Genomic DNA, 12525 nt, shown 5'->3' with positions numbered 1-12525 from the left:
GAGCATTGTTCTTCGTAACCATCAATGATTGGCCTGCGCTGAATAACCTTTTCGGACAAACAAACAAGGGATAACGGGCATGCACCCACTGTTTAGACAACATAGACAGCATGTGTTTGAAACATTGTAGAAAGGTCATGTATATGGGCCATCGTCGATATCTTCCTACTAACCACCCGTTAAGAAAGAAAGGGATGCATTTCAAAGGGGCGCCAGACCATCGTAAAAATCCTGCACACCTAATGGAAAGTGTGTATTTGAGATGATAAAGGATGTAAGGGTAGTCTTTGGAAAGGGTCTTGGTAGTGAAACTGTTCCGAACAATGATAATGGATGTGCACCCATGTGGAAGAATAAGTCTATATTTTGGGAGCTAGTTTATTGGGAAATCCTAGAGGTCCGCAACGCAATAGACATGATGCACCTGACGAAGAATCTTTGCATGAATGTGCTAGGCTTCATGGATTGTTGTGGGAACTCAAAAGATACATTGGAAGCACGACAGGACCTGAAACGTATGAAGCAACGAGATGACCTACATCTGTAAAAGAGAGATAAAGGACAACACTACTTATATCCTGCCAGTTACACTCTCAGCAAGGAAGAGAAGGATAGCATGTTTGAATGCATGAATAGTATCAAGGTTCCATCTAGGTACTCCTCGAATATAAAGGGAATAATAAATATGAAAGAAAAGAAGTTCACAAATGTAAAGACCCATGACTTCCACATGTTGATGACCTAGTTGCTTCCGATTGCACTGAGGGGTATTCTACTAGAAAATGTACGATTGACGCTCGTAAAGCTATGCATGTTTCTTGATGTGATTTTGTAGAAGGCAATTGATCCAACCAAGATACTAAAGCTACAGAACGATGTGGTACAATGTCTTGTCAGCTTTGAGTTAGTATTTCCACCATCCTTCTTCAATATTAAGATACACCTCCTAGTTTACCTAGTCAAAGAGATTACTATTCTCGGTCCAATATTCCTGCACAATATGTAGCCTTCCGAGAGGTTCATGTCAGTCCTTGAAAACTATGTTCTTAATCGTGCCCGTCCAGAAGAAAGCATCGCCAAGGGGTATTGAATAGAAGAGGTCATTGAGTTTTGTGTTGATTTTATTGACTCAATTAATTCAATTGGGGTTCCAACATCATGCCACGAGGCGAGGCTACAAGGAACAGACACCCTTGGAAGGAAATCAAGTTTGAGAAATGATAGTGATTTGTTCCATAAAGCACACTTCACGGTTCAACAACAATCATCCTTTGTGGCTCCGTATATTGGGGAACACAAGCAAATTCTATTTTCCCAATACCCGACGAAATCCGATGCCTGGATTATACGTCATCATATGGATACTTTTCCCTCTTGGTTGCATCAACACCTTATGGGTAACTCCACAATTCACGAACAAATCGCTTGGTTAGCTAGAGGATCTTCTAGCACAATCGTGAAATTCCAAGGATACGAGATAAATGGTTATACATTTTACACGAGAGCCCAAGACCCAAAAAGCACCAACCAAAATAGTGGTGTTTGTATAGATACTAGAGACAACAACAGGAGCAAGGACTCGTATTATGGTTTCATACAGAAGATTTGGGAACTCGAATATGGACCGCTGAACCTCCCTCTGTTTTGTTGCCAATGGGTGAAGCTAACTGATGGTGGCGCAACGAAAGATCAGTATGGAATGACAATAGTGGACCTGACTAAGACTGGATACAATGATGAACCATTCGTCCTTGCCAATGATGTGCATCAGGTTTTCTATGTGAAGGACTTGTCTAGCAAACCCAAGAAAAAATTAGAAGATAAAAAAAACCATGGGAGCCAAAGCGCCACATAGTTCTTCTAGGTACAAGAAAAATCGTGGGAGATGAGGACAAAACAGACCAGTTAGATGATTATGATCAGTTTGATAACATACCTCCATTCACTGTTGAAGTTGACCCAAGCATCATGCTAGCCAAATAAGAGGCTCCGTACTTACACCGCGATCATGACCATGGAACTTTCATCAAGAAGAAGTTTTTTAATGTTACATTGTAATGCACTAAAATGGTGCACCTTTATGTAATGCTCTATGGCCATTAGAATCTTTGAATTATATTGTAATGCTCTATGGTGAACCTTTATTCAATCAATATAAACAATGTTAACTTAACCACATACATCAATTGCATTTTTGTGCATTGAAATTATTTAATTCAAGAGTTTGTTGATGATAGTGATGCATTAAAATAATTATTTTAGAAAATTAATCAACTAGTATTGAATTAATGACTGATTCAAACTTATTTTAAATATACTTACTAATTTAATATATTTTTGCATGTTCAAAATAAGTAAAGTTTTCATTTTCTTTAACAAAACTAGTGCAAAACAACTTAAAACATATATAAATTAAAACTACAAAAGTAGCGGGAAATGAAAAGGGGGGCCTTTAGTCCCAGTTGGAATTTGCAACCGGTTTCAAATTCAACACAGGAGTAGGGGGTTATAACGTCCGCCCCCTTCTCCCCGCCTCGTCTCCTCAGTCTAAAACTTCACCACCTCATCTCGCTTGTCTCCCCGTTGCCCTCCCCGGCCTCCCCTTGCGCACCACCACATCCCGCCATCCGTGGATCCGTCACCACCACTGCATTTCGCTTTCGTGCCCCAGATCCCCAGTGGCACCCTCCCACCCGCAGTCCGCCATCTGCCGACCCCGCCATTTGCCGTCCGCTACCCTGCCATCTGCCATCCTTAGCCCTGCCATCCACAGGCTCCGCCGCCACGCCATCCACACGCTCCACCGCGGGGCCCACCATCCTGCCGTCCACCGTCCACCCACCCCACCGCATGCCTCGGCCGTCGTCCCACCGTCCGCACCCGCCTCGACGTTGGCCATCCGCCGGCCCCGCCGGTACTGACACTAGCGCCATTTTTTTTAGTGTTTTTAATGTGTAATTTGTATAAATTATATTTAATCCTTAGAAAATTAGTATGAACTAGTTTATATACTTAGAAAAATTGTACAAATTTGTTTAAATACTTAGAAAAATTTGTACAAATTAGTAGTTTAAATACTAAGGAAAATTGTACAAATTACTTGAAATACTTAGAGAAATTAGTAAAAATTATTTTAAATACTTATAGAAAAATTTTACAAATTTGTTTTAATGCGTAGAAAAATCGTATATTTCACAAGTTTCTTTTAATTGTATATACATGTCATTAGTGTGATATTGATTTTCGAAACTCGTTGGTAGTTAATGTGAACAAAAGGTCATTTAGAAAATAAACAGTCATGCTCTTGTCTTTTTTGGCATCAATGTCCAAATATTAGGTATTTTATGAATTTATGGTGGATCAAAGTTCCAGTATGTAACATGCTTTCACTTGTAGTTATCTGAGGGCTTACTGTGATGAATCTTATCAGAGTCATTTGAATTCACAAGTATCTTATTAGAGGCTTACTGTGAAGATTTATCCTTCCTCATTAATGGGTCTTAATTATATTTCATGTGTATATTTCACAAGTTTCTTTTATATGTACTATGATTTCATGTTTATACATTAATTGTACTACTTGATACAATTTTTAATTTAATGTATCTATGATTACATGTGTGTTTAACTAATGTCATTATTAGTTGAGATGGGAGATGAAGAGGATGCAAGGTATATAATGGAGCAGATTATTGCTAGTGGTAGTGGCTCCAACGTTCCAAGAACCTACACCGAGGATGAGGGCAGCCAGACGGACATCTTCCTCAATTTGTCCGGTGATGGCAATGATGAGCCGAGCGCGGCGTTGATGACAATGCAGAACAAGACCTTGCCGTGATGGAAGGTTCTGGCAAGGTATATATCATTTTCATTGTTTTACCCTATCTATAATTTCATATTCATTATTACCATGTACTAATTAACAAATCTTGAACTTTTAGCCCTCTAGATCGATAAAGCGAAATAAGCCGCGAGGTCGTACAAATATAATGGAGGGAAAGCTTCACATCACCGAAGTCACAGAAGAGGGCCAACCAATTGCTCCCGAAAAGTGGCTAGAAAGTTCATGTGTCAATGTAGGGCTATTGTAAGGGACAACATGCCCATCAGCATTAGAGAATGCAAGGGTAAAAAAGATGATCCATACGTGCTCCCGCAGACATAGAAAGATGTGTTGTGGGTAGATGTCAAGAAACACTTCGCACTTCCTAATAGTGTCAAAGAAAAAGTTGTGAAAGACAGGACACTAAAGAAGATGGCAACTCAATTCCAAACCTTCAAGAAAAATATGGATGCCAACTTTATCAAGAAGGGCCAAACTCCAGATTTTAATGACAGGCCAAAGTTAAGGGACCACTAGAACTCATTTCTAGAATACAAGATGAGTGAAGGTAGTGTGAACAAGGTTCATGTCAACTAAACCAATGCCCAGAAGGAGTACATCATCGTCTAGGGTGAGGTGGTTACATCAGTGCAATTCCTAAATGGAAAAAGATGGAACAAGACCTATTCGGTCGAGGTATCTTACTAGCGACTATTGACTGGCCCGATTGATCGAAGAATTGGTATTACGCTCATGGAGGGCCAAAAGGATGGGACACTTATATTCAACAAAACAATACATCAGAAGTCCCTCAAGCTTATCCGAAACATTGAAGATGCTAAAGCGGGAAACTTGAAGGTTGATAGAGAGAACGATGAGCTCAGTTTGGCGCTTAGGAATCCCGAACACCTAGGATGTTGCCGAGGCTTCGGGGTCGTTCCATCGAAGTTTGCTTTCCGTAGGGACATCAACACGTACAAAAGCCGAAAGAGAAGAAAAGGATGCGCAAGAGGAGAGTTGCAGGGCATGTTAGAAACTAAAGTGCATTCACAAGAAGTAAGAATGCCGTAACAAATTAATCGATGAGTGGCCCTGGCAGTTACTGAGATGGCCTAATTAGGAGCACTGCCAGATCCCAACGTCATCATCAGCCCTTCTCAACGCCGAAGCAGCTGTGCTTCCACAGGGGTCCCCGATAAGAACATTCCAAGATTACTCGTGGTTTCACAGGACAACCAACGATACCTTATGGATAACATCACTTAGCGCACCTCATGTGAGTTGTACAGACCATTTGGCAACCTCACTGTTAAGGTATACATATATATAATTTATGCAATTATCTCAATTGATCCACTCCTCGGGAGTTTAATAACTTCTTTATTTCTCCTATATGTACAGGTGGCGTACGAAAGTGCTTTACCAATTTTGCCAGGGTAGACAAGCCATGGTATGGAGATTCCACCTAGCTACTCCAGCGTTGGCCTAGAGCAGATTTGTGATAGTCAATATGAAGGCTTAGAGCTCGACCTCCCCGGAGGTGACGAGGAAAGGACACTAGAAGATGCACTTCACGATATCATTCTATGGCGCAAATGCTACATCATCATCCATGGCAAGGAGGCATCATTGCTTCCCATAGATCCCCTGTAGCCACCATCTCCTTGGAACTCAAGACCGTCATCTACAGCACATCCACCTCCAAGACCGTCATCACCACTAGGACCGTTGCATCCTGCTCGATCACCATCTCTATCTCCATCGAATCCTGGTGGTGCAAGCGACAACGACCAAAACACTCCTTCCCAATCACCGTCGCCAGGACTAAACTCTGGTTCGAGCAAGGAACCTGCAGCACCTCTCAAGAAGTCGAGACCACTACCTTCCAAGCCAAGGCAGCCAAAGGCGAAAGAACCTGTTAAGAAACAAAGAAGTCTGAACCCATTCAGAAGCTAGCAGGCGATATGACTACTGAGGAATTGCAGGAGGCATAGCAAGCATATGTAAGGGAGTGGTTTGGAAAAAAAGGTGCAGAAATAAAAGCAAAGGAGATGGAGCCTAAGCCAGTAGATCCAGCAAAATTAAAGTTTTTTATTGACATGAAAAAAGAAGTAAAGGAGACTTTACTATTGAACTACGAGCGTTCGTTAGTTAAGTCTTATCAGAAGAGAAAACAAGGAGAGTCGTCTATCAGTCGTACTGTCCCCTAGCTCGGGAGCAAGCAGATAAAGGCGCTCAAGCTATAGCAACAATGCCCTTAGAACAACAAATCCAAGTCATTACGTTTAGGGAAGATACAGGTCTGTCGCGTGCTGAAGTTCTAGGGCAACCTAAACTGCTAGCTCCAGAAAATATTGTTCCTAAATGGCCCTTTGACGTAGGCAAGCCTCTAGTAAGGCCTGAATTGGTACAGAAGCTATCTACAAAGATGTATGAATTTCATCAACGGTACATGGAGCAGTCGGCCAAGGAAAGGCTCATGTTCGCTCTTCGTGTTAAACCGATTGATTTTTTTGGCAAAGGTGGGAAACTTCTATGGTTGCAATTTAAGGATATATATGAAGTGTACCATCAGGATACCTTTGATGTCTCTCTCATTAGTGCCCGGGTTCTGTAAGTGTGTGGTTGTTAAGATGTAAACTTTGGCTCAGATCATTATTTTGTTTGTGTGGGTCGCCCTACAAACTTTGTCTTCCATTTTATGTAGGATGCTAATTCAGAGGTGCCGTAGAGAATCCTACTTCAACGTTGGCTTCATGGATCCGTTGCTCGTTAACAAAGATCAGATACGGGATCAACCAAAGCCTACATTGGACACAATATGCAATTTCTTGGAGCAACAAAATTACAAGCAATACATACTACTGCCATACAACTTTAAGTTAGTGTGGGTACCATCTATTTTCATTTCCCTTTTCCTTACCTAATTAATAGTTCTCATATGAACATTTTTGTATGTAGTTTCCACTGGATTCTCCTTGTAATTATGATTGATAAAAGCAATGTTATTGCGTTCGATTTATTAAGGAAACTACCGGCGGAGTACAAAGACATTCAAGACATGCTAAACTTATAATAATTCTGGACCTTTATCTCGATGCAAAAGTTTGTTTCCTAAATTTGTACCCAACACTTTATCATTCATTATTTTAATTCGCAGTGCATGTAAACGATTCCGTAAGACTCACCGTGGTGAATTCAAAGAAAAACTTACATTCAATACAATGTTCCTAGTACGTATGAAGTTTGCACATTTTGTACATTCTATAACACGAATATTTCATAACTTGTTTTTTCCCACTAAAGTGCTTGAGACAGGAACAAGGTAATAATTTATGTGGATACTACGTCTATGAGCACATGAACAATTTTGTGCAGGATAAGGTGATATCGGACAATATAGATGTACATAAAATAAAACTATTAATAACTAATTGTTTTCTAGCTCCTTATATTTAATTGTTCATGTAACATTTACATATTTCCAAATTACAGATGTTGTGGATTAAAGAAAAACTCTCGGAGAAGTAGAGGATTTTGGCAATCCAAGGTCTCATAGGATTTCTGGTGGACGAGGTGATAAATCCCGAAGGAGAATTTTATTACGACGGATATTCAGTAGCCAAACGGAGCAACACCACAACAGGAGGATCCTAAGAATGAAGAGGGCAATTTATTATATATATAGTAGTTGTATAAATACTAGTTTGATGTGTATAATATACTAAGAATTGTATATATATAGTACTATCATGAAATATATATACGACTAGCATACAATACAAGCGTATACGTGTAAGTAGTGTATGCTAAGGATGTATACGTGTATATTTGTGAAGCAACAATTAGCATTAATATGGAAAAGAATTTAAAAAAAGGGTCATGCGCATGCACGTACTCCCTTTAGTCCCGGTTGATAAAAACCAACAGGGACTAAAGGGACGCTTGCTTGCGCCTGCTGGCGGCCCCTTTAGTTCCGGTTCAGTCCCGAGTGAATAACCTGGGCTAAAGACAACCCCCTTTTGTCCTGAATAGATAGTCCTGGTTGGATTTTCGGGATCTATGACCCTATCTAACCGGGACTAAAGGTGAGTTTTCCACCAGTGATTATACGAGCGGAAAACCACATCGTTGCGGCTGTTCAAAATTCTCCACAGCACGATCAGAAGAACATGATTCCAAGCGCCTTCAGGAAGGTGTGGGGGCTGCCCGCAGCTCCATGGGTCTGCCATTCCCGCCCCATCATAGGTGATCATCAGAGTATCCCAAATTGAAGCAGCAGCAGGACACTCGAAGAAGAGATGCATATCGCTGATTCCACTACCGCGCAGCCGCGAGGACAAAAGGCTTCATCTTCCTTCTGGATGTTTTTGTATATATGTAAATTATCACAAAATGTTCTGGCCGGTAATGGTTAAAAGGAAGCAAAGCATAGGAGGAGTGGCTAGAGGGCATCACGTAGAGGTACGAGGTTGCAGGTTTGAAAGACAATCAAGACACTTGTGTTTATGTCACGGCAAAAATGGTTGAGGCCAGGGGTTGCATCACATATCCACCTAGGACCCTTGTGGTGCAAATTGTACAGATGCTTGCATATAGTCGGTTAACAAACCGTTAGTACAAATAGCGACATGCAACGAAAAGGAAAAAAACAAGTAATCATTTTATTGTTGTTTTAAACCGTCATGTAACTCATGTTTACTTTTGTTACAAAAAAATAGAAATGCACAAAGTCCTTTCTATAATACTATTACTTTGCTACGTGGAATTGGAACTTTGTTTCTGTGTCGTGGTTAGCGTCATGGCGTGGCAGAGGTATCTCTGGAGCTGCCGAGCTAGTGGCCTAGTGCTCAACAATCGCACGTGTTGAAGAACGTGTCTGTGGTCCTATATATTCTCCTAGAGGCACTCAGTCACTGGTTACTTCTATCGCTCAGCTCACCAAGCTCATATAATATACCTAGTAGCTCGAGCACAGCAACGCGCGCAGCCATGGCGAGCATGGAGAGACGAAGCCTCCCCAGGGAAGCAGCCACCTCAATGGCGCTAGCTATCGCCATTGTCTTCCTGATCTACACAGCAGCTCGACTGGGAGACGCGGTATCCGTTGAGCATACGTTCATGGTAAGTATGCATGATGCTGTTTCATTGCCTTAATTTCATCGACCTCTCTGGCGTATGTATAACAAACATTACATATACGGCTTATCATTGCCGGTTCAAACTGGTGGTGATGTATTTTCACTAGTGGTACTTAAGTACGTAACTAGACAAAACTGCAAAATATGAAGAGCCGGTGCCTTCCCATGGCAGCCACCGCTGCCATCATCTTCTTCCACTGTGTCACAGCCCTCTCAGCAGGCACAGCCACCGTCGAGCACACCTTCGTTGTAAGCATGATGCTCTGCCATGGTTTTGATCTCCACCACGAACCCTATGAATTCTTAACAATTCAACCACTATGTATGTATATATGCTTGCATGCTTGATTTCTTGGAAACATGCACATACGTAGGTGAGCCAGGTGAAGATGACACACTTGTGCAAGGAGACACTGGCCACCGTGGTGAATGGGCAGCTCCCAGGGCCAGCGATAGATGTCACGGAGGGAGACTCGGTGACTGTTCATGTCGTCAACAAGTCACCCCACAACATAACAATCCACTGGTAATCAGCTGAGTACCTACTCAATACAATTCTTTTTCTTCCCAGACACTTCAAACCTGTTAATGTACATTCAAGCAGCAATGATAAAGATAGAAATCAAATATTAAGATGCTTTCCAGCAATTTATCAACATTTTTCTTCTGCAGCATTTTTCTTCTGTGCTATCTGATGTAGGCATGGAGTGAAGCAGTGGCTTAACTGTTGGGCTGACGGGGTGCCGATGATTACCCAACTCCCTATCCAGCCAAACCAAAATTTCACCTACCGGTTCCACGTCATCGGGCAGGAAGGCACCCTGTGGTGGCATGCTCACGTCCCCTTTCTCCGGGCATCAGTGCATGGTGCCCTCATCATCCGGCCAAGAAATGGGGCGAGCTCATATCCATTTCCAAAGCCAGACAGGGAGGTCCCGATCATAATAGGTTCGTGAATTAGTTGCATCATAACCTCTAGCTGTGTTAGGAGAACAGAAAGAAATTGTACCTGTTTTTTTATTGCTGTTTGGAAAATAGAAGAATGGACTGTTCCTATTTGAATTGAACTGTCTTTGACTTCCGCAGCGGACTATTGGCAGCTAGACCTTGCACAGGCGGCAAGGAGGATGATGCATGGTTACATGTATATTTTCTCCAATGCTTCCACAATCAATGGCAAGCTTGGAGATCTCTTCAATTGCTCTGGTAAGAAATTACAGCATTGATGTCCGTGTCAACGACATAGTATTCCTTTTTTCTGAAAAAAGTGTCTGCTTGAATTCAACTATGAAGGTGTGCCGGAAGATAACTACGTATTGGACGTTGTGCCTGGCACGACCTATCTGCTACGAATAATTAACGCCGCGCTCTTCGCCGAGTTCTACCTAAAGATAGCTGGGCACAAATTCACTGTGGTTGGTGCCGATGCCAGCTACGTCAGCCCATACACCACGGATGTCATTGCCATCGCGCCAGGCGAGACGGTGGATGCCTTGCTTGTTGCTGATGCGCCCCCTGGAAGGTACTACATGGTTGCCCTGCCCAATCAGGCACCATTGCCGGAGACCCAGACCCCTCAATACACAACCAGAGGTATCATGCAGTATAGCAACAGTCACAGCTCTGCCGATGGTCCAGCGGGACTAGGGTCAGATCGTGGAGCGGAAGAAGAAGAAGAGGGTTCATCCGGTGATGTGCCAGTAGCACCTGAGATGCCTGATATACACGACACAATTACATCTTACTACTTCCACAGCAACCTAACCAACCTGTACCATACGGTGGTCCCTCAGCGAGTTGATGAACGTTTGTTCATCCTGCTCAGCCTGGGCTCAATCTGTCAGCATGGCCAGTCCTGCAAGAGGGGTAATAGCAATGAGGACCTCCCCACCGCAACCATGAACAACGTTTCCTTCCTGAATCCCACGGGGAAGACGCCACTACTAGAAGCACACTACTACCACACTGGCATCGTGGACGTGATGCAAGAGCTTCCTGACAGACCGCCAAGGGCATTCAATTTCACTGACCGTGCCTTAATCCCGTTTGGACCCAAGGAGATGCGTCTAGAGCCATCGAATAAGGCTACGGTGGTGCGGCGGTTCCGGCATGGTGCCGTGGTGGAGATACTGTTCCAGAACACAGCAGTTCTGCAGAGCGACTCCAACCCGATGCATCTACATGGTCACAACATGATCCTGCTTGCACAAGGGCTTGGTAACTTCGACGCCGCAAAAGATGTTGCAAAATACAACTTGGTGAATCCACCGGTGAAGAACACCATTCTCGTCCCAAATCTTGGGTGGGCCGCCATCCGATTTGTTGCAAACAATCCAGGTGTGTGTAAGATTTATTTGTGTTAGTTGGGCTTCAAAGTCGAAGCTCTCAGATCTAATGCTTATCTTCTATTATTTACAGGTGTATGGTTCATGCATTGCCACTATGAGTTTCATTTGATCATGGGCATGGCGGCAGTATTCATCGTAGAGGATGGTCCTACAGTGGACACATCTCTCCCTCCACCACCTGCTAATTTTCCAACATATTGTGGTCATGACAACAATCTCCTTCCAGATGAACTGTGCCTCCAAACTAAGAAGGATGAAATCACACGCATAAATGTAGTCTGAATAAATATTACTGTAACCGCTAGTTATCAAATTAAATAATGGATGGCCCACGCAAGTACCTAGATTCAATTATGCATATTCATACTACTGTATCGCCTTGACTCTATCAATAATATGAGGCCAATTATGCGCCGTATTTCCTTTTACATCCATATATGCCTAGCTTTCTTTCTTCTATATTACAGTTTATACATCCTGGTGAATTCAATTTTTATCACTAATTGCATGTACCCCTTCGTCCTAGATTGAAGGTCGTTTTGATATTTCTAACTAGATTCATAGCTTTTATTAATAGCTTTTATAAATACATGTACGTACAAATTAGACCCGTGTTCTAGTGGAAGTGACTAGAGGAACAATTGATCATGTCCACATGAATGAAGATCGATCACCATACGGCACATCTGATATTGTGTTTGTATTGGTTTGTCTAGAGCACGGTGACATTAAGATTATCACCTATAACTATATATATGCATACAGTGATCGCATCCATCTAAACTCAAGTGCACACACTATGGAACGATTGATGTTAAGCAACATCGATGATACATGAATAGTATTACGTCGGAATATGAAGGTCGATCACTATAGACGTTGTATGTATAAAACTAAATCCGTTAAGCAACAACCTTGTCTCGGGCCTAACTGCTACTTCATACTCCAAAAGGAGACCCTTTAGTACTGGGCGGAGGCTTCACCCGATAGTAATGGGTCACCTTTAGTACCGGGTGAAGCCACCACCCAGTACTAATATGCCTGAGACCCGTTAGTACCAGATGGAGGCTTCACCCGGTACTCATGAGTCACCCGGTACCAGATGGAGGCCTCCACCTAGCACTAACTTGCCTTCTATAAATCCGAAGTCTTCTTCCTCCTGCCCGAGCCACCCACCAGAGCTTGGGCTTCATTCTTCCATGGCGACCTAGGG

General features: G+C 42.6%; 1 protein-coding gene across 3 annotated transcripts; it reads left to right on the top strand.

Annotated features, from left to right (window-relative positions):
- Positions 1-8739: 8739 nt before the first annotated feature.
- On the top strand, positions 8740-11740 carry LOC117834112 (laccase-15). Of its 3 annotated transcripts, none has more exons than XM_034713727.2 (6): positions 8740-8947; positions 9339-9490; positions 9665-9912; positions 10051-10170; positions 10258-11301; positions 11383-11740. In XM_034713727.2, the coding sequence occupies exons 1-6, from the start codon at positions 8816-8818 to the stop codon at positions 11592-11594; spliced, it is 1908 nt and encodes a 635-aa protein (XP_034569618.1). In that variant the 5' UTR covers positions 8740-8815; the 3' UTR covers positions 11595-11740. The 3 variants fall into 3 exon arrangements, with proteins under 3 accessions (XP_034569618.1, XP_034569620.1, XP_034569621.1); XM_034713729.2 differs by lacking the exon at positions 8740-8947 and adding an exon at positions 8957-9213; XM_034713730.2 differs by lacking the exon at positions 8740-8947 and adding an exon at positions 8957-9213 and having other exon boundaries at positions 9637-9912.
- Positions 11741-12525: the final 785 nt, after the last annotated feature.

The sequence above is a fragment of the Setaria viridis genome, chromosome 8 (genome assembly GCF_005286985.2).
Source record: "Setaria viridis chromosome 8, Setaria_viridis_v4.0, whole genome shotgun sequence".
NCBI lineage: Eukaryota > Viridiplantae > Streptophyta > Magnoliopsida > Poales > Poaceae > Setaria > Setaria viridis.
This window is presented reverse-complemented; position numbering and strand designations above follow the sequence as displayed.

Excerpts from the sequence above, each read along its gene's own strand:
- LOC117834112 (XM_034713727.2), top strand. The coding sequence starts at position 8,816 with ATGGCGAGCATGGAGAGACGAAGCCTCCCCAGGGAAGCAGCCACCTCA. Across the intron at positions 8,948-9,338 it reads CCGTTGAGCATACGTTCATG|GTGAGCCAGGTGAAGATGAC; the intron begins GTAAGTATGCAT and ends GCACATACGTAG. Across the intron at positions 10,171-10,257 it reads AGATCTCTTCAATTGCTCTG|GTGTGCCGGAAGATAACTAC; the intron begins GTAAGAAATTAC and ends TCAACTATGAAG.